We start from the raw sequence: 21,262 nt of genomic DNA, 5'->3' as shown, positions 1-21,262 counted from the left end.
TGGCCAGACCAGATGAAAGAGTTCCTCATTCAGGGGCAGGATGGATTGTTCTGATTTTACTGTACATGGAGGCTAGATCTAAAATTTTATAATTAAGGAGCTGTTGGAAAAGCAAAGACTGAAGGGTAATTAAGGCTGTTGTGGCAGTTGCAGGATAAAGTTAAATTTATTGAACTGGTTTTCTTGGCCTTTAGTAACTGGAATTCGATAGCCAGGTGGTTCATTTTGAAATTGGAGGGTACTGCACACTGCTTATTCCAGGAGGTTTATGTTTTTAGGAGTCCCAAGAAGAGCGGGAAAACTTACCAGAACAAGAGAATCACACAAAAGTCAGGATTGTCAACTTGAGAGTCTGAGTAAGAACCTATTGTGCTGTCATGCACTATTCTTCAACCTTTTTCAAAGGAATAAAACAGGCTTTGGTCTTCCACCTTGGGAATTTCACTGCTAGTTCTGCTGGTCAGGTTATAGAGAACATGACCAAAATAGTGCATTGAGGAAAGAAGTATCTGGAAAATCCTTTTTTCCCAAAGGTGATAGTTCTTTGACCTTCTAGCTAGTTAGTGTCGAGACACAAGTCTAGAAGAGAAATTGGACTGGTTACTTAAATTCTTGTCTCTCTTCTTTCCCTCTTGGCAGATGCTGAGGGTTGGAAAAGCAAAAGCAGATGTGTGGCCCAAAACTACTCCCAAAAAAGGTGAGAATGACCTTCTGGTGGAGGGGAATTTGGTCCCTTTCAGAAAGTTAAAGTCTCTAGAATCCTCTCTAAAATTCTAACACTGGTATTTTATAGATGAAAACAGCTTAGTTCCTCCTGCTCCTGTGGACAGTGATGGGGAGAGTGATAACTCAGACCGTGTTCCTGTGCCCAGTTTCCAAAACTCCTTCAGCCAAGCTATTGAAGCTGCCTTCATGAAACTGGACACACCAGCTTCTTCAGATCCCCTCTCTGGTAAAGGCAAAGAAATGTGTGCTCAGTACAGGGCTGTCATTCCCGCCTGCATCTAGTGGTGGACATCACTGATTAGGCTCTTTCCTCTGAGCCTGTAGGGTCACATGCTAGTGTCAGCTAACAGTCCCTTCCTATGTCAGGTAGGACCTTTTCGCCACCCCACATAAATTCTTGAGGCCTGGATGTGAAATTCTGAGAAGGTCTTTATTTTTTCCCTTCTAAGACATAGTGGAGAGGAGATTTTAGAATCCTGTTTGGTAGAGGGTAGCTAATAGTTGGAGAAGTCAGGCTTGAAGGCCACACCACTCTGGCTATTCAGTGAGACAAGAACATTAGCATTTAGGGTGTGTCTTCTCTGTGCTTGGCATTGTGCTCATTTTATTCTCCCGACAACTATATTAAATGGGTAGAACTGTCACAGGTAGAGCAGATGAAGAAATGGGTCTAGGGACGTAAAGGGATTTGCCCAGACAAATAGTGCAGCATGCGGGGACTGGTGTCCGGATCCAGGCAGTCCTCACCCTAGAACCTTCGCTGCCGCTCTGGACTCTCAGGAGTGAAAACTGGCTGTAATTGTCACTAAAGCTGGAGGCAGGGGGATAACGTTCAAAGCTAAGCTCTTTCTTGTTTCCATTTAGAAGACAAAGGAGGAAAGAAAAGAAAAAAACAGAAACAAAAGCTCCTGTTCAGCACCTCAGTCGTCCACACCAAGTGACACTACTGGCCCGGTTACCTTCTCCATCTGGTTTTCTTTCTTCTGTGCTTCTGTTTTGCTGCTGTAATTTTTAAGTATTTGAGTTTGAACAGATTAGCTCTTGGGGGGAGGGGGTTTCCACAGCGTGAGGGGGAACCAAGAAAATTTTAAATACAGTGTATTTTCCAGCTTCCCGTCTTTACACCAAAATAAAGTATTGACACTCTCAAGAGATCTCTTCCTGCCTAGATTTTTAGTTTGTTACCAGGGTTATTGTTTTGGACCTATGTATAATTGGTTTTTCTCAACCCAAGTAAGTTTGAGTCCCTTCACCACCCCTTGGAGCAGCCCACAGCCCACTGCTCTGCTGACATGTCAGGGCGTCACGGTTTCAACATACCACTCAGCACGTCTTTTAAAAATAGAGCCTTTCCTGTCTAGTTTTCCTCTTGTTAAAGAAACAGAGGATGGGAATAAAATGGATTTAGGACACCCAGCTTGAACTGCAGTTTTTCTTCTGAGAAATGGCCAGGATGTGGCTGCTTACCTAGGTGCTAGAAGGTTTTACAACTTCTATGTGGCTCATTTGGCAGGGAAAGCTGGAATTGTCAACTAAAGCAGCCCTGGAACCTGCCAACTGTTAGATGAAGCTTTATTTTGAGTGACAGTGGCCTGAGTTGTAGGAGCAGAGGAATCTGGCACAGCTGGAGGCAGAGCTGAACAGGTTTGAAAGCAGAGGTGGTGTGCACTGCCTCCCTGTTGTCTAGAGCAGTCTGTGCCTTGGTTGGAGTGGAATTTGAGTGATGTGAATTTTGCTGCTTAATAAAGTGACCTCTAGGTATAATAGCATGTGAAGGCAAATAGTTGCAATAAATCACCTGCACAAGCAATGTGAGCTTTCTGGGTTTTTAAAGTTCATTACAGGTTAGCTAGACATACTTCTTAAATAGGGTAAAGTAACAGCTACTGTGAGCTTGAGCACTCTGGTGTCACAGGGTCTCGGTGTCTTTCCTAGTGTCAGGACTAAGGGGTTCTTGAGTTGGGCTTAGCTTTACCTGTCATTCTTAAAGAGGTTCATAAATCCTGGGACAGGAACCGCCCTGGGTGCATGAGCGTGCATGAGCGTGTTTCAGCCCTGAAGATAAGGGGACATGTTGAAGCAAACATTACAGATCTTTCTGTTAAATGTGTAAGGGACTTTGAATAACATCTGTTTTATTATACAAGATAACAGATCCTAGAAATGTCATTGGTAAGTAGTGGATCCAAACCCTCCAAACCTCTGTGAGTGAGGAAGTGTTACTTGGTTTCAGGTGGCCCAGCAGGGGTGAGACAATAGGGAAGGGCGAACTGCAGAAAACTACTAGAAGTTGGCAGCTGCTGCTTGGCTTTGTAATGTCAGGCAAGGCCAGGTTTTGTCACACACCTCTCCCCCACCCCCACCACCCCCTCTGGTAAGAAAAATGCAAGAACCATGTTTGTTATCCTGTTACCTGATTAAGGATTGGTAAGGAATCTGGTATTTTTAAGGTCAGTATGGAAACCAGCTATAGATTTGTGCCAGTTTAGCTGCCATGTCTCACTAATACTTTTACTCTAAATAACCTGGACTGCTTAGGGTTCATCCACAAGACCTCAAGTGGGAGGCTATAGATCTAGCATCACAGGGAGCCAGTCTTCCCACTGAGGCCAGGGATAGCGGGGGAAGGAGACCTCCCAGCCAAAGTGGGAGCCAAAGATTTTTTTTTTAAAAGATTTTATTTATTTATTTGACAGAGATCACAAGTAGGCAGAGAGGAGGAAGCAGGCTCCCTGCTGAGCAGAGAACCATCCCAGGACTCTGGGATCATGCAGGGCTCCATCCCAGGACCCTGGGATCATGACCTAAGCTGAACACAGATGCTTTAACCCACTGAGCCATCCAGGTGCCCCCAAAATGAAACTTCTTAAGTATACTAAAAGGCTGCTATAGAAGTGAGTGTATTTATTTTTTAAATTTTATTTGAAATAGAGCAGGAGATGGGGAGAGGGAGAGAGGGAAGAGAGAGAATCCGAAGGACTCCATGTTGAGCACAAAGCCCAACTTGGGGCTCAGTCCCACAATCGTGAGATCATGACCTGAGCCAAAACCAAGAGTCGGATGCTTAACCGACTGAGCCCTGGTGCCCTGCCAAGTACATTTATTAAACATACTCAGCCAGGCAATTAGACAGATATGTCTGTAACTGCTGGGGGTTCACCACCTGCAGGACCACTTAACCCGGCAGCGCTAGGTAAAGGTGACTTCAGTTTAAGTGAACAAGTCCTCTACTTTGAGCTGATACCTTGGCCTCTGGTGAGCAGTCATCCACTTTGCCAAAATTGTAGCAGATGCTGCTGCCTCCCAGAATGTTCTGTTCCAACAACTGGGCCCTGAATCTCGGGCCCAGCACAGCGTGCAGAGGTTCACTCCACTGCTTCAGCAGCCTCCTCCTCACCACTCTCCGAAAGCTCCTCATCTGACCTCTCCTCTAGTAAACAGCTTCTGGTGACAGACTTCTGGATAGCTTGTCGTTCTCCTGGAAAGGCAGGCAGAGCAGGGATGAAAGAGGTCTTTGGGAGTCCCCTCTTTTCAGCCAGGCTAGTTACTGCTCAGTGGGCACTGGCTAACGTTGCTTACCTTCGTCGGTGCAGTTCTGCAATAAGATCAACAGCTGTCTCCTGTTGTAATGAATCAGGAACTTCTGGCATGTTCTAATTGTACCTGGCACATGAAAGAACTCTGTGGTCAACAGCTCATGAAAGGTGTCTGTCTCAAAGACTTTCTGAGCTGGGTGAAAGCCTCCTGTTCTTGGCAGGAGAGCAGGAAGACCTATCTGCCTGTCAAGACTGAACCCTGGACCTGTTACTATTGGAAATCAGCGGCCATACCACATGCACCCCTACCTCCCACGTGTAAGGTGTTGAGAAAACACGGGTAACGGTGTCCTTTGTTCTCCAAGTATGTGATGAAAGGAAGAGCTGAGCACACGAGGTGGTAGAATTCCTTCCGGCATCGAAGTAACACTACTCCAGTATAGGCATTGAGGTATCGCACTACAGCAGGGGAAAAAAAAAATATTTTGGGAAACTCTGGATTCATTTAAAAATCTTAGAGTAACTGAGCTTCTACTATGTGCCAGGCAGTAGCACTTGGGATGCATCAGTGAGTAAAAAATTTCTGAAGGAAAAAAACCCTTAGGACACACATTTATTTATGAAAAAGGGATAAACCACACCAGGGCTTTGCACACCAATCAGAATGAATTTGGAATTTTTTTTTTCTCCTTTTTTTTTTTTTTTTAAGATTTTATTTATTTATTGGACAGATTACAAGTAGGCAGAGAGGCAGGCAGAGAGAGAGGAAGGGAAACAGGCTCCCTGCTGAGCAGAGAGCCCGATGTGGGACTCAATCCCAGGACCCTGAGATCATGACCTGAGCTGAAGGCAGCGGCTTAACCCACTGAGCCACCCAGGTGCCCCTGAATTTGGAATTTTAAATGCTCTTCTAATTCACTGATTAGCTGATAAGTGGGGCTGGGACTGGCAGAGATCCATCTTCCTTCAGGGGAAATCTTGGCTAAAAAAAGTTATTTTTTTAAGATTTTGTTTGACAGCACAAGCAGGGGGAATGGCAGGGAGAGGGAGAAGCAGGTTCCCCTTGAGCAGGGAACCTGATGGGGGCTTGATCCCAGGACTGTGGGATCAAGATGCGAGCCAAAGGCAGATGCTTAGGTGACTGAGCCAGGTGCCCCCTGAAAAACAGGTTCTATTGCAACTGGGTTCTGTAGGTCTTTTTTTTTTTTTTTTAAAGATTTTATTTATTTATTTGACAGAGATCACAAGTAGACAGAGAGGCAGGCAGAGAGAGAGAGAGAGAGGGAAGCAGGCTCCCTGCTGAGCAGAGAGCCCGATGCAGGCCTCGATCCCAGGACCCTGAGATCATGACCTGAGCCGAAGGCAGAGGCTTAACCCACTGAGCCACCCAGGTGCCCTGGATTCTGTAGGTCTTGAAGAGGTTGCGAATGACCCAATGTAAATGAACTGGGCCTATGTGCATGAATTCTCCGGTATTCAGTTTTAAGCAAAGGTTAAAACATGTAATGAATTTAAACATTAAATAGCGTGGCTGGGGAGTTTGGGTGGCACAGTCGGTTAAACCTCGCCTTCAGCTCAGGTCTTTCTTTATACCAGGATCTTGGAATGGAGCCTGCTCCTCTCACTCCTCCCTGCTGCTGCACTCTCGCTATTTGTCTCCAATAAATATCTTTATAATCGTTAAAATAAAGCACTTAAAACTGCGTCCTTGTCAGAAGAATCCCCTCTCTCATCTACATACGATGGTGGGTTCTGTATTTCATCTGCTGTATTAAGGGTTTTGTTAAGCCGCTGCCTTCGGCTCAGGTCATGATCTCAGGGTCCTGGGATCGAGTCCCGCATCGGGCTCTCTGCTCAGCAGGGAGCCTGCTTCCTCCTCTCTCTCTCTCTGCCTGCCTCTCTGCCTACTTGTGATCTCTGTCTGTCAAATAAAATAAATAAAATCTTTAAAAAAAAAAAAAAGGTAATTTTGACAATTTTCCCCCCCATGGGATGTCAGTGTAACCAAGTAACTTAACTCGGAACTATACCCGTCCTCCCCCATTTAATTCATTACCTTGCTCAATCACAATCCTAGTATACACACGTGAAATTGATAAAGCCGATTCTTTCCCAAAGTGCCACCGCCTTCTGCTCTCCGCCTAACCTCGAACTCACGCAGACTCGAGCTCAGACTCCGATTGGCCTCAAGAGGACATACTGTACAGTGAGGACTGTGTATCGGGTTTGGAAGCTCCTGCCGTGTCCCGTACTCTTTCTTTCTCCCTCTTCCGGCCCCCGTTCCCTCCCAATCCCGCCGTTCGCCTAGCTCCGCAGCACTCTCGTACCCGCGAAGCCGATGGAGCAGGAGGCTGCGCCGAAAGTCCCGTGCACGCGGGCGATCGTGTCCCGTATGAGGCCTCCCAGCACTCGGTCCTCCAGACTCAGGCGGCAACGGGGGTCATCAGAAACCACCTCGCACAGCAGGTACCTGCGGCGGGCAGCAGAAAAGTGAGCGCGCCGGCCAAGGCCGCGGGGGACCCGGTAGGGGAGCAGATGTTGGGCAGGCAGGGGACCCTTACCTGTGCTTAAACCGCACCATGGCGGCCTCCGCGCGCCGGGGCCCAGCTCCCAAACCGGATATCTGTGGTTTTGCTGGTGGCCAATGGGAAATTACCCTCCGCAGTCTTGCAACCAGTCAGAGAGGAAGCAGGGTAAGAAGGCGGGGCTAGAGGGTTGGGAGGCAGATCCCCGTGCCAGTCTCCCTTAAGCCCTACCTCCCTCTACGTTTGTAGAGCGCATGCGTCCTTGCTCTCCGCCTTGCTGAGTTAGGTGTTTGGGAGTGGGGTTCTGCGATCTAAGGGCGTGTGGTTGCGATGGGTGTTTCTGCAGCATGCCGAAGTTTGCAGTTCTTTGCAGGTGCATCCGCTGCATTTGGGGCTCTCGGGATATGTACTCTCTATTACCTTGCAATCAAGTAGTGTATGCGCTTATATTCGCTCCCTAAGCTAGACGGCGGGACTTTTGAGGGCGAGACCCTGCATTTACACGCCCGGGATTGACACGGGAAATCGGGCCCTTAGTTTCAGGTTGGAGATCGGTTTAATTTTTTCGTACAGCCAAATATATTATTACTATTTGGGTCTTTCAACAATCTTATGGTAACCGGAGTATTGCCTCGGCTTTTGTTGGCAAAAACAATCCGTGATTGTTATATTTTACTTTTTTTTTTTAATAGAAAAGTACAAAGAAGGAAATAAAAATAATCTCAACACCGAGAGAAACTAATTTATCATGTAGTGTATTTACTTCCTTTTCTTTCCCCTTGTGCCATAGGGCCTCAAAGTGAAGTCCAGGGACCGCTGGGTTTTCTGAGATTCTTTCCAGGTTTCCCTAATGTCAAATAACTTCCATTGTAATACTAAGATGTTAATTGCCTTTTTCATTTTCTCAGAGTGGACAGTTTTCCGGAGACTATGTGACATGTGCTGATATTATCACTGATGGCTGATGGGATTTTGCATTGTGTCCTAAACACTTAGTTTTGTTATATTTACTTGGAATCTTTGCATTTCTCAGTTTTAATATCCATGATAAGTATCAATATATCCTATAAAAACAAAAGCTCTTTGGGATCCTCAATAATTTAAGCACATACAGGGGTCCTGAGATAAAAATCTTAGAACTGCTGCCCCGTGTTAAATTACATCTTTCTTTTTTTTTTCCTTATTAAGAATAGGATCAAACTGCTTAGCACTTTCTTTTGCTTGAGTATCCTTTTTTTTTTAACAACTGAATTATTGAGGTGTACTATGCATAAAGTACATATTAAGTGTAAGGCTCAGTGAATTTTTACATATGTGTAGACTCTTGTAACTACCACCCAGATTAAGAGGGAGCATTTCCACACTCAAGAAGGTTCCTTGCTTTCTTCCCAGTCAAAACCTTCCTAGAAGTGGCCTCTGTTTGACCTTTATCAAGATAAGATCAGGTTTGCCTGTTCTTGAACTTTATTTATTTTAAAATATATTTAAGGGCGCCTGGGTGGCTCAGTGGGTTAAGCCGCTGCCTTCGGCTCAGGTCATGATCTCAGGGTCCTGGGATCGAGTCCCGCATCGGGCTCTCTGCTCAGCAGGGAGCCTGCTTCCTCCTCTCTCTCTCTCTGCCTGCCTCTCTGCCTACTTGTGATGTCTCTCTGTCAAAAAAAAAAATATATATATATGTATATATATATATATTTAAAAAAATATTTTATTTATTTGACAGAGAAACATCAAGAGAGGGAACACAAGCAGGGGGTGTGGGAGAGGGAGAAGCAGGCTTCCAAGCAGAGCCAGGAGCCTTATGCGGGTCACGATCCCAGGACCCTCGAATCGTGACCTGAGCCCAAGGCAGACGTTTAATGGCTGAGCCACACAGGTACCCTTAAAGATTTTATTTTAAGATATTATTTTTAAAAATTTATTTGAGAAAGAGAGTGGGAGAGAGCACAAGCAGGGAGGAGGGGCAGAGGGAGAGGAAGAAGCAGACTCCCCACTGAGCAGGGAGCCCTGTTTGGGGCTGGGCTCCATCCTAGAACCCTGGAATCATGACCTGAGCTGAAGGCAGCCCCTTAACTAACTGAGCTACCCAGGCACTCCTGTTTTTGAACTTTTTATAAAAATCCAACAATATGTTTCTGTGTGTGTGTATGTGTGTGTCTCCTTTTACTCATGATAACGCTGTAAGATTCATTCTTGTTTGATTGTGTTTTCATGCCAACCATTCTGCAATGTTATTTTTCAGCTGCACAGTATCGAACTGTTTGGATATAACACTGCTAAATTAGTCAATGTGCCCATGATAGACATTCAGATTAGTTACAAATTTTTTGTTATACCCAGCACGCAGGTGCACAGGTTTGTAACTTGATCTGTTTTTTTTTTTCTTCAAGATTTTATCCATTTATTTGACAGAGAGATCACAAGTAGGCAGAGGCAGGCAGAGAGAGAGGGGGAAGCAGTCTCCCCAATGAGCAGAGAGCCCGATGGTGCAGATCCCAAGACCCTGAGGCCATGACCTGAGCGCAAGGCAGAGGCCTAACCCACTGAGCCACCCAGGCGCCCCTGTAACTTGATCTTTATATCCATCCCTACTTGTGGAAGTGTGTAATTGGCTGGCCCTGTGAGGTCCATGAAGGGAGGCCAAGTATTTGCAAAATCTGGAATGAATCCTCAATTTTCCCATCTCTCAGCTCTTTGCCACCTTAAAGAAGGGATGCTGAGGAAGGAAGGGGAGAGGGGGAGGCGGGGTGGCGGGATGGTGGGGTGGCGGGAGGGCAGTGGCTCTGCTGAGAGACCTGTGTCTACGCTGTTTCTCCTTAACCTAAAACCACCTGTTTAACCAAAACGGTCTCGCCAGTGTCCCCCCGTTGGCCAGAAGGGGGCGTCAGAGGCCCGTTGTGCGCGGAGAAGAGCCCGAGCCTCAGAGCACCCCTTCCTCCGCCTCGCGTCCCTAAAATAACTCCAACATTTCCTAGCTTTCAAGTCATTTAATCCCAACACCGCGTCCATTTTATTGATGTAGTTGGGGCTCCGACCAAAGTCACATCCAGAAAGGAGCTGGATTAGAATTCGAACCCAGGGCCCTCCGGCTCGGGTCCTTACTGTCGCCAACGCGGCTGCGGCCTTGTGCACGGTTTTGCCTGTCCCTTCTCTGTTTCCCAGCCACTTGCCGCCGAGGAGGTTAATTCACGTCCCCAGACCTGAGTTTCCTCAGCTGTGCAACAGGATGATGGTGGCTCCGCGCTCACGAGTGAATAGGGGATAAACGAGATAGCGGGGGCGAAACGCCTGGCTCGGGGAGTGCAGAGTACACGCCGTTTGTGTGAATGATCTGCTCCTCCCTCCCGCCCCGCTCCCCGCCCCGGGCGTAGCCCCGGGAGCAAACACTCGGGGCCCGGCTCCCCCGCGGGCCACACGGGGGGTCCAGACACCCGCGGTGGCCCGGCGGCCGGGGCGGCGGCGTGGGCGGCGCAGCCCGCTCCCCGCGGTAATTAGCCGGTGCAGGCTCTGGCTCCGCCAGCCGCTAATTACACGTCTCCTAATGAGGCCGGCGGCTGTTTGCAATCACCCGGGTCCCCGCCGCGCAGCGCGGGAGGCCGCGGGGGGACCCGCCCGTGGAGGCGTGGACGCGCTGGGCGGCAACGCGCCTGTGCCTCTGCGGTGCGGGTCCCCGGGATGCGGGCGCGGGGCGGGACGCTGCCCGGCAGTCGCTCCTCCAACCTCTCCCACTGCGCCCGTGTTGTCCCCACCTTGCAGTGAGCAAGGCAGCAGAGGCTCGGACTCAAAGGCACAAAACTCAGGCGGGGATAGGCTAATCGTGATCTGACTCCGAAGCTGGGCACGTCCCTGATTCAGCTTCTTCCTGGATGGGTGGGGGTACTTGCTGCTGTTACTCCTGGGACTTCTCTGAAAGGGTAGATCCCAGATCAGATCAAGGACGGGAAGGTGGGGGTGCTTGGGAAACTTCCTTCCAGTGCCTCTCTCTCACCCGGGAGTTCCCATTTGCCCTTTGGGATCAGACACAAAATGGAATACTAGCTTGGGCAAGGCCTTTAAAACTTACTTGGCAACCTAAGTCACACATCCCGTTTTCCAGACTGGGACATTTGGAACGTTCCCTAGGACGTGGTTGGGGCAGCTGCTAAATCGTTCTCTTCAGATGGGGCTGGGGAGCTACCACCGTGTACCTTGTCCCCAGGCCTTTCTCGGGTGGTGCCCCCAGTAGCTGCCTTTTTTCTTCATCTGTATCTTCAGGGCTTCCATGTATTAGGCTGTCTGTGCTGGGCACTGTGTAAGCACTTCGTGTTTGACTTCATTCAGGACGACCCCTGGAGAGTAGGTCCCATTCTTCTGAGAGGTCAGGGAGCAAATGACTTGCCCAAGGTCACACAGTAATTTTAGCAGACAAAAGACCTTTTCTGTCTCCCCCCACACACCTGTGCTCTTAACCCCTTGCTCTCTACCTAGGTCTGGGACCTAGATGGATGTTGGGAGAAGGCGAACCTGACTATTGGGGTGTCATTCTGAGTTGACCTGGGCATTCGCGGGTCCCTACCAGGGTGTGGATGCTGCCATCGTGGATGGTGGTAAAGGAAAATTGTATCGCTTCAACATTTTGTTAAGCAGCTGCTGTCATTAGGGGCTCCTGCCGCTCTAATCCAATCAACCAATTCCCTGTAAAACCTTTATGGGAACAATCTGTATAAAATTCAACTCTCCATCTGCTTGGCCTGGAGCTTAGGGAGCTGCTGCGTCCTTCAGGTTTGGGCGGGGGGGGGGCCGGCAGACATGGCCCTCTCTGGGCCTCAGAGACAGAACACTGCATCGCACTCCTTCCTCGTCCATACTCACTGCCTTGTGGACCTCCTTCCCCCTGCCCTGCCTGCTGCGAGGGTTCACTCATCCAAAAATTAATTGAAATTACAAGGGCACTACGGTTTGACCCAGCAATTTCTTCGCCAGGAATTTATCCCACGGAGATTCTTGCACTTGTGCCAAATGACAGGTGAGTGAGGATGTGTCTTGCAGTATTGTTTCTCATAGCACAAGGCCATCTTGATTGTCTGTCGGAAAGGATCCGCTGTATGTGAGTCTTTATGGGACAGCCGTGGGCCAGAGAATGTTCTGAGCACTTTACATGGATTGACTCATTTAACCCTCACAGCTACCTTTACATGAGATATTTTAATTTCAGTAACTCATTGACAGGTGAGGACACGGAGGTCCAGAGGGAACCAGTAACTGGACCAAGCTTCACATAGAGAGTAAGCAGCCGTACCTGGCAGCCCAGATTCTAAATCCCTATGCGAATATAACTTCTCTGTCTTCGTGTGCATGGAGAATTTCCAAAAAGTGACCCCAAAGCAACTGATGGAAGGTGCCTCTGGGGAGAAGAATTGAAGGTGTGCAGAAGGAGGGGAACTCCCTTTTTCTGGGTTCCCTTTTGTATCGTACTGTTTTACCAGGTGCCAGTGTTGGTTTCATGATTTAGAGGAGTCTCCGAGTCGCCAAAGCGTGGTATTGCTAACCCTTACCTCAACCCTGGGAGTGGGTAGTATCATCCGCATTTGGTAGGCGAGGAAGTCGAACTCGCTGCATGCGCTGGCCAGCTGCATGACTGGGAATGACAAGGGGGCTTGACTCTCAAGCCAGTGCTCATTCCCCTAATTTATATTAGCCCCCCGGGCTTGCAAGTTTCAGAGGGAAGAAAAGCAAGGTTCAGAGCGTTAAAAGCATGGACGCTGGGGCCAGCTTGCCTGTGCTCAAGTCCCGACTCAGCCACTCACCATCTGTGTGACCTTGAGCAAGTCATTCACCCTCTCTGAACCTCAGAGAAGTTTTCCTCTCTGTGAGGATTAAATGACTTACCTCCATGTCAAGTGCTTGGAACAGGGCCTGTCTCCTCACAAGCTCTCAAGAAATGTGAGGTATTTTTATATCATTGCCCCGAACGCTGGCTCCCACGGTTTCAAGCTCAGAGCCGTCCTCCTTGCAGCTGGTATGTCCAGCTGTGGCTGTTCTGGTCCTTTCCGGAAAGGGCCAGGCCCAGCTGCCCTGTGCTCCAGCCTCTAGCGGAAGTCCTTGGGAATTGGTTCTCCTGGATTATCCCCTCGTGGTGGCCGTGATCAGAACTGATCACTTGTCGCCAAGAGCTGGAAGAAGGGGCAGAGCCGCAGGGCTGGTGTGGCCCAGATCCAGGGTGAGGCGGCGACGGGCGGCCTCCTAGTTCGGGATGTTCCCAGCGCCTTCCCACCACTTATGCTTGGAGGGAGAAAGGCCTCGAAATAGCTGTTGCTTCCCCAGCACGGCGCTAGGCCAGGGACAGGAATAGACATCTGGGGGTGGCCGCCTCAGCTTTCCTCAGGGGCCCTGGGGAGGGGGACAGGAATAAGCAGAGGCCAGACGCCTCCCCATGTGGGGAGATAACCCAGTGGTCAGTATCCCAGAGACCTCCTGTGACAGTCCAGCCCATGGAAAGTATGGCCTTGGCCAGGGCGGGCTGGTCAGCAGGCCCCCAGCCTCGGCCAGACAGTGGCTGGAGCCTGGATCCTAACTAAGGCCAATAGGAAGTGGCCTTCCCCACTGGCTCCTACAGTTCTTTCTTGGCAGGTGGGGAAACTGAGGCCCAGAGAGAGACTCACGTGTTTGAGACTACAAAGCTGCTTAGAAGCCAAGCTGACAGGAGAAGCAGGCCTTGAGAGGTGTTGGGAGGCAGTCTGGGTGGTGGCTGGAGGGTGAAACGGCTCAGACTTTGTGGGTCCAAATCGAGCCTCCGTTTCTGAAGCCCTGCGTGCCCTTGGGCCTCAATCTCATTACATGTAAAATTCACGTCATGATAGTGCCCCCTCCTTTAGTGGTCGCGAAGACTGGACGAGTTCATACTTGTGTACTGTTGTGATGATTATTGTTTTGTCTCCAGATCCCTTCCTCATTCATTCCTAAGGCATTGGCTGAATGCCTGCCGTGTGCCAGGCACAGTGCTGGGCCCCGATCCTGCAGCTCAGCATGTGGAAGAAGAGACCAGCTGCCGTTTCAGGGAGCCTCCCGTGTGCCAGTTACTGCGCTGAGCGTTTTTACCCATATCGTCTTGTCGATACCTCTCTGTGAGGAGCCATTACCGTGCTGTATGTCATGGACGAGGGGAATGTGCTCAGAGAGGTGAAGTCACTTCTTCAGGGCCACACAGCCAGGACGTAGCCATCAGGATCTGAAACCCGAGCTGCCCGCCTGTGTAGCTCATTCAGAGAGCCACTGCATGTCACTGTCTCTTTACTGGGGAGACAGACGAGTCAGACAAGTTGTTCCCATTGGCACAGTCAGGTGTTGGGTGCACGCGAGGGCTCTGCTCTCTCAGCCTTGATGGTTGTTACCCAGGCCCCAAGACAGTCCTGTATGAGACGTGCGGTGGTCCCCAGCCTGCACTTCCTAATTCCCCTGGGTTTCCTTGGGTACTTGCTATGTGCCAGGCCTGTACTAGGCTCTGAGAACACAAAGACAACTTTGTCCTTGCCCTGAAATTGCTCACCGTGCAGCAAAAGACAGGTTGTTAAAATGTCACCAGCAATTCGGAGGCAGCTACTCCCATGAGGGTTAGAAAGGGGGCAAGGTATGCTGAGGAGGTATCTAACTCAGTCTGGGAGATCAGGGAGGTGGTGATGTCTGAGCTGAGGCCCAGAGGCAAAAGAGAGCCCAGAGAAGAGAAGGGGAGTAGGAAAGAGTGTTCTAGATAGAGACAGCTGTGGTAGTGATGGGTTATAGGAAATCTGAGTGGTAGGGGCTGAAGGTGTGGCTGAAGGGCTCCAGGACTGCACAGATGGATGGCTCGGGGCACCTGGGGCCTTGCAGCCCACACTAACGGGCTTGGCTGCTATCTGGAAGGCTAGAAGTTTCCCTCCGGCTTTGGAGGAGGGTGAACCTCAAGAGACTGAACTGAAGGAGGGGAGCCAGCGAGGAGGCGGCAGCTGCCTGGAGAGAGACGAGAGAGTTGGCCTAGGGTGCTGGGGGTGGGCGTGGAGAGCCATGGGTAGCTTTGTGAAGTTTTTAGACAGATTTGGTTATGTATCGCTGTGTAATAAATCACCCCCAAACTTGGTGGCTTAAAGCAAAGACTTATTTTTTTAGGATTCTCTGGGGGTGATGGGGCTGTTCTGTTTCATGTGGTGTCAGCTGGGGGCACTGGGGTGACTGGAGGGCTCGCTGGCTGCCAGCTGGGAGTTCAGCGGGGGCTGTTGGCTGGGGGGGCCCTCAGTTCACCTCCACGCAGCCTCTCCAGGGGGCTCATGCTTCTCACAGAGTAGCAGGTGGCTTCTGAGCCAGGCTTCTTAAGGCCTGGGCTCAAAAGTCTCAGAAACATTACTTCTGCTGCGTCCGATGGGTGAAACCCAGCCCTAAGACCAGCCTGATTTCAGGGTTAGGGGAGCATCACTCCTTCCTCTCCTCCTCCTCTTCCCCCGCCTTCCTCCTCCTCCTCCTTTTCCTGCTCCTGCTTCTCCTTTTCCTTCTCCTCCTTCTGTACAGTTTAATGGGATTTAGGGCATTCATGACGTTTTGCAACCAACATCTCTCCCTAATTTCCACTGGCTAATCACCTCCTAAGAACACTTGATCCCTGTTAAGCCATTACTCCCCATCTCCTGTTCACAGGTCTCTGGCAACCTGCTTTCTGTCCCTCTGGATTTGCCTTTTCCAGACATTTCCTGCAAAAGAAATCCTATAAATGAGACCTTTGTGTCTGGCTTCTTTCACCCAGCATCATGTTTCCAAGGTTCATCCAAATTGCACCCATGGGTGCTCATTCCTGTTTATGGCCAAATAATTTCCTGTTGTATGCATAGACCGTAATTCATTTATTCATTCATCTGTTGATAGACGTTTGGGTTGTTTCTACCATAATGTGAATCATGCAGCTGCGAACGTCAGTAAATAAATATCTTTCAGGTATATGCCTAGAAATGGAATTGCTGGGTCATGCAGTCGCTCTATGTTTAACTTTTCGAGGAACTACCAAGCTGTTTTCCACGGTGGCTGAACATTTTACATTTCCGCTGGCAGGTATAAGGGTTCCTATGTCCCCACATCCTTGCTCACACTTACTGTTTTCTCTTTATTTTATTTGTTTAATTATTTCTAATTATTTTTATTAACATATAATGTATTATTTGCCCCAGGGCTACAGTTCCGTGAATCATCAGGCTTACACATTTAGCACGTACCCTCCCCAATGTCCATAACCCAACTTTATTTTTATTTTTATTGAAGCCATTCTAGTAGATGTGAGGTAGTAATCTCTTTATGGTTTCGATTTGCATTTGTTTAGTTACCCATGATGTGCAACATTTTTTTTCATGTGCTTTTTGGCCTTTTGTATATCTTCTTTGTCATTCTCTTACTTGGGTTGTTTGTCTTTGGTTGTTATCTTTTTATGTATTCTGGATACTAAACCCTTCTCAGATACATGATTTGCAAACATTCCCTTCCATTCTGTAGGCTGTCTTTTCATTTTTTTTTTTTTTTTTAAAGATTTTATTTATAGGACGCCTGGGTGGCTCAGTGGGTTAAGCCGCTGCCTTTGGCTCAGGTCATGATCTCAGGGTCCTGGGATTGAGTCCTACATCGGGCTATCTGCTCAGCAGGGAGCCTGCTTCCCTCTCTCTCTCTCTGCCTGCTTCTCTGTCTACTTGTGATCTCTGTCTGTCAAATAAACAAATAAAATCTTTAAAAAAAAAAGATTTTATTTATTTATTTATTTGAGAGAAAGAGAGAGAGAGAGAAAACATGAACTAGGAGGCAGGAGGGGCAGAGGGAGAGGGAGAAGCTGACTCCCTGTTGAGCAAGGAGTCTGATGTGGGACTCGAAACCAGGACCCCAAAATCACGACCTGAGCTGAAGGCAGTTGCTTAACTGACTGAGCCACCCAGGTACCCTTGTTTTTTTAAGTAGGCTGCCACCCGGCATGGAGCTAGGCTCTGGGGCTGAACTCACGACCCTGAGATCAAGACCTGAGCTGATATCAAGGGTCAGACACTTAACTCACTGAGCCATCCAGGTGCCACTCACTTTTTCTTTTAAAGTTTAAGGAAGTTTTAAAATTTAAGTAAGCTTCATGCTCAATGGGGGGCTTGAACTCATGACCCTAAGATTGAGAGTCACATTCTCTGCCAGCTGAGTCAGCCAGGAGCCCCCTTTGACTTTCTTGATAATGTCTTTTGATGCACACAAATTTTTGCTTTTCACCCCATTTATCTATTTTTCTTTTGTTGCTTGTGCTTTTGGTGTCAAATCTAAGAACCCATGGCCAAATCTGAGGTCATGAATATTTACCCTTATGTTTTCTTCTGTTTTGTCATTTTAGCTCTTACATTTAGGTCATTGATCCATTGAGTCAACTTTTGTCTATGGAGTGAGCTAAGTAAGGGTCCAGCTTCCTTCTTTTGCATGTGGTTAAGCTCTATGTCTTGGCTGGAGGTCAGCATGACCTTTTAGAGCGGGGAAGGAATTGTTGGGGTTTCTCCTTGGAGACAGTTCTGGGGATGGGTTGGCTGTGAGGGGTTGTGGAAGGAGGGAAGAGAAGAAGGCATGCGGAATGACATCCACGTTTCTGATCTGAGCAGATGAGCAAGACTTAGGTGAAGGGAAGAACTCAGTCCTGGACATGTCGAGCGTGAGCTCCTTAGCATCTAAGCACTGAGAGCACTGGAGATCGCATACATGATAAATGCAATATGGAAGGACCCTAAAGTTTTCATCCATCCAACAGATAGTTACGGGACACCTAGTACTGACATTGGTAGCATTCATGTCGTGCTAACCGTGGGCCAGACACTTAACACTTATTAAAAAAAACTGAGCTCTAATGGTCATAGTATAAAATGAACAAACCCAAAGTACACAGTTCATCAAATTATATATATACCACCTCCCAGGTAAGACTATAGAACATTTCCAGTCCCCAGAAAGCTCCCTCTTGGGCCCATTATATTTAATTCTCACAGTGACCCTGTGAGGCATTATTCCCATTTTTTGGATGAGGATACTGAGGCTTATAGAGAGAGGAGAAGCCACCTTCCTCCTCTTTGCCCAAGACCACAATGTGGATTCTAACTCTGGCCTATAGGACTAGGCCAGGCCGAGGAATAGTCCACACTCTCACTTGGCTTGGACTAGACTCCAAGGCCTAGGGGATCCCTGAGGGCAAGGGCAAGGCAGTCTAGCCTCTGCTGGAGGACAGGAGGCCCTCAAGGGTGGATCTGTGGGGAGCCCAAGGCCAGGGGCATTGGGGAGGGTGTGGATTTAGGAAGGGTGGTGAGAAATGGTCCCCATCGGTCTTGGAGGTGGCCGCTTAGGGGAGGTGCCGCAACAGATGAACAGCAGGCAGGCAGCCCAGTTGAAATTCTTTCCCAGCAAGAGACCCTGGGGGAAAGCTCAGCTCTGCCTCGACCAAATTGGCCTGAAGCGAGGAAAGGACGGTGCCCCGCCTGTCAGAACCTCTTTAGACTGTGCTTCTCTCCCGGGGCATCTCCTGTGTCTCCTCCCTCCCTCCACGTGTCGGCCTGCACCGCTCTGACCTGTTCTGTCCCTCCGCTCCCTCTGAAACTGACCTCCTTCCTCCTCTTTCAACCTGTTAAGCTCCTAGCTGCCTCAGGGCCTTTGCAGTCAGTGTTGCCTCCATCTGGAACCTTCTGCCTCCTGGACTCCCATGGCTGGTGTCTTATCAGGTGTCTCAGCTCAAATTTTACCTCTTTAGCGTGCTCCTCCCTGAATGAGTTGCCCTATTTAACTCTGTCCCCTGCGAGCCAGCACACGGGAGCCAGATGGCCTAGGTTTAAATCTCAGTTCTGCGCCTCCTAGCGGTGGGGCACTGGGCAAGTTAAGCGCCAGCTTCCTTAGCTGTAAAATGGGGACAGAGACAATCACACACACCTCATAGGACTATAGTAAAGATGACATTATTTAACACCTGCTCACAGTGCTTGGCCCCTATTAGGTGCTTTACAGATATTTTCTATCATGCATAGAGCACTTGTCCCATCCTGAAATTATCCTGGTTGGGGGTGTTTACTTGGTTTTTCCCATTTCCCCCAATTAGAATGTGAGCTCCCTAAAGACGGTTTCATCGTGTTGTTCGCTGCCGTGTCTCCAGTACCTGGAACAAAGTCTGCCTCACAGTAATGAAATTGGTTGAATCGTCAAGTGGATGATTTAATGGGGCTCCTAGGCAGACCTCCAGACATGCCATGACTGCTCTCAACTCCGGCCCTTTGCATTTGCTGTTCTCTGTGCCTAGACCCATTCCCCAGATGAAGGGAAGGGAACATGAAGGAAACACTGCTTTGTGGCTGCCCGGGTCTCTTTTCTTTCTTTCTTTTTCTTTTTTTAAGATTTTATTTATTTATTTGAGAGAGAGAGCATGCATGTGTGCATATGAGCGAGCAGGGGAGGAGGCAGAGGGAGAGAGAAAGAGAGAATCTCAAACAGACTCGCAGCTGAGCAGGGAGCCCAGCGAGGGGCTCGATCTCACAACTCTGAGATTATGACCTGAGCCGAAAAATCAAGAGTTGGATGGTTAATCGACTGAGCCACCCAGGCACTCCTGCCCAAGTCTCTTTCTTACTCTCCTCTTCACTGCCTCTTGCACCAGGCACTGGGAGAGAACAGCAAACGAGAACCTAGACTCTCCAGGTCTGCAACCACCTGCTTCCAGCCCCTTGTTCAGCAGCTGAGGAGTCAGAGGCCCAGAGAAGGGAAAGGACTCAGCCAAGGTCATATAGTGAGTTGAAGGCTATGTTCTCCCCAGTGGACCCTGCATGTCTCACCTGGAGGTTGTTTCCAGCACCCATGCTGGATCTGCCTTCCCCGAGGGGGCCTGGAGAGAGGTAGTGGGTGGGGGCTGGGCCCTGTCTGTGGACTAGCGGACTAGGCGGGAGCAGGGAAGCTGGGCCCAGTGAACCAACACGCTTCTGACTTACCTGAATCAGGCTCTTGACACTTGTACTTATTAACCATGCAGCTTTGGGCTCTCTGAGCCTCGGTTTACCCCCTGGTAAGATGAGGAGATGGAAGCCTACCACCCTGCCTCCTCAGGGTTGCTGGAAAGATTCCTATTAAATATTCTCATACATCCATCCAACGTTCTCATACATCCTGATTCTCACCTACCCTATAGGGCAGGTATGAATTTTATCCCCATTTACCAGGTGAGGAGGAGGACTCAGAATGGGGGAAGAAGTGACTTGCCCAACATTCCACAGCCAGCAAGAACTAGAGCAGGGATTCATACCCGGGCAGGCTGATTTTGGGGCTCACATCCCTAGCCAGATGTTACAGCGCTGGGCGCGCAGTAGGCACTGCACAGATGGGGACCCTGGGAAGACCTTGCTTTCCCGTCAGCGCCGTCTTCTAGGACAACGGCTCCTCACTGCAAACCATATCTTTTTTCTTTATTTCCCTCCCCCTCCAATCCCTGCTTGGAGACACAAGCCCTCTCGGCACCCTCTGTCTGATGGATTTTCGGATTATCCCCATCTTGATTAGTTCCAGAGCCTCCCAGCGGAAGCAGGAGTTATTTTGGGGTCTTGATGGCTCCCTCTGGCTGCCTCTGACCTCCCACCTCCCCCCACTCCCCCAGTGCAGACACCTCTCCCGTCGACCGCAGGGTTCATTAGCTACTGTTCGGGCTGCTTGCTCTCGGCCCCCTGCAGCTCTCAGCTCAGACTCCAGCCGCAACACCTGCTCTCCGCTCCTCTCCTCCCCTGACCCACAGCCGGTCCCGCCTTCCCATCGTTTTGTCGGGGTGAAGGATGCCGACTCTTTCCTACTCCTTGGCCCCTGACTCTGCCTCATCGCGGTGACCCTCCCTTCAGTTTTAGGGTTTTTCCAGACTTGAGCAAAATCTCACACACCATTTGGACACAAATATTTTTGGCTGGTGATCTGACTCTCTGTTCCTGTTGGAATGCATTCCCTTGTGTCATTCAGCCTGGGTGGGAGTGGCTCGAAAATTCCCAAGGAAACATTTTATGGGATGCAGGTCTTGTCACAGCTAATAAGAAAAATTTCCAAGGGGATGCAGGACACCCCCTTGCCGCTGCCGCCATGTTATGTCACAGGGCGTGGGGCTGACGTCACAGGGACGGGGCGTGGGCTCCGCTGTATCTGTCTGTTCTCTCTGCTTCTGGCTTTCTCTTCCAGCTCTGTGCTCTGCCAGGGCCGCCCGCAGGCCTTGCTTGCTTTTCAAAAATAACTCTTGAGTCTCACTGAGGTGGGGGGCTGCTTCCTTGGTGTCCCAGGCTGTGTGTTAATCCTTCCAACGCAAGACTTCCTGAAGCCAACTCTGGGCTGGGCTGGGGAGCTTATCAGTTGCTTGGCTGAAGATTCAGCTGCTGACATCCTGTTTTAGTACCGATGGCCTTCAAGGAAGTGGGACGAGTGAGACCCTCCCGGTGCCCCCCAAGTCATTTCATTTATTCACTCATTCATTCA

At 49.4% G+C, this 21,262-nt stretch overlaps 2 protein-coding genes across 5 annotated transcripts in view; one reads left to right on the top strand and one right to left on the bottom strand.

Moving 5' to 3' along the window:
- Window positions 1-1,880, top strand: part of RNF10 (ring finger protein 10) — a 41,974-nt gene extending 40,094 nt beyond the window's left edge. For 2 of the 4 annotated variants that reach the window (XM_032309615.1, XM_032309614.1), the window contains exons 15-17: window positions 640-697; window positions 794-952; window positions 1,591-1,880. In XM_032309615.1, coding sequence (XP_032165506.1) covers window positions 640-697; window positions 794-952; window positions 1,591-1,667 — 294 coding nt within the window. In that variant the 3' untranslated portion in view covers window positions 1,668-1,880. Of the gene's footprint in view, window positions 1-278; window positions 357-639; window positions 698-793; window positions 953-1,590 lie in introns of those variants that run through there. The other 2 variants (XM_032309617.1, XM_032309616.1) reach the window with 2 other exon arrangements.
- A 1,849-nt stretch (window positions 1,881-3,729) lies between these two features.
- POP5 (POP5 homolog, ribonuclease P/MRP subunit) lies at window positions 3,730-6,929 on the bottom strand. Its single transcript, XM_032310947.1, has 5 exons — window positions 6,824-6,929; window positions 6,590-6,732; window positions 4,572-4,721; window positions 4,306-4,389; window positions 3,730-4,204 (listed from the first exon to the last, which is right to left on the bottom strand). Exons 1-5 carry the CDS (start codon window positions 6,841-6,843, stop codon window positions 4,092-4,094), a joined length of 510 nt encoding a protein of 169 aa, XP_032166838.1. The 5' UTR covers window positions 6,844-6,929; the 3' UTR covers window positions 3,730-4,091.
- Between the last annotated feature and the right edge of the window lie 14,333 nt (window positions 6,930-21,262).

Source organism: Mustela erminea, chromosome 13 (assembly GCF_009829155.1).
Source record: "Mustela erminea isolate mMusErm1 chromosome 13, mMusErm1.Pri, whole genome shotgun sequence".
Lineage (NCBI taxonomy): Eukaryota > Metazoa > Chordata > Mammalia > Carnivora > Mustelidae > Mustela > Mustela erminea.
The sequence above is the reverse complement of the archived record's forward strand: the minus strand, read 5'-3'. Positions and strand labels throughout refer to the sequence as shown.

What these genes read in the sequence shown, in the direction of transcription:
- POP5 (XM_032310947.1), bottom strand. Translation starts at nt 6,843, where the DNA reads ATGGTGCGGTTTAAGCACAG. An exon ending in ATGGTGCGGTTTAAGCACAG is followed by an intron (nt 6,733 to 6,823) that starts GTAAGGGTCCCC and finishes TGCCCGCCGCAG; the next exon opens with GTACCTGCTGTGCGAGGTGG. An exon ending in GCAGAACTGCACCGACGAAG is followed by an intron (nt 4,205 to 4,305) that starts GTAAGCAACGTT and finishes CTGCCTTTCCAG; the next exon opens with GAGAACGACAAGCTATCCAG.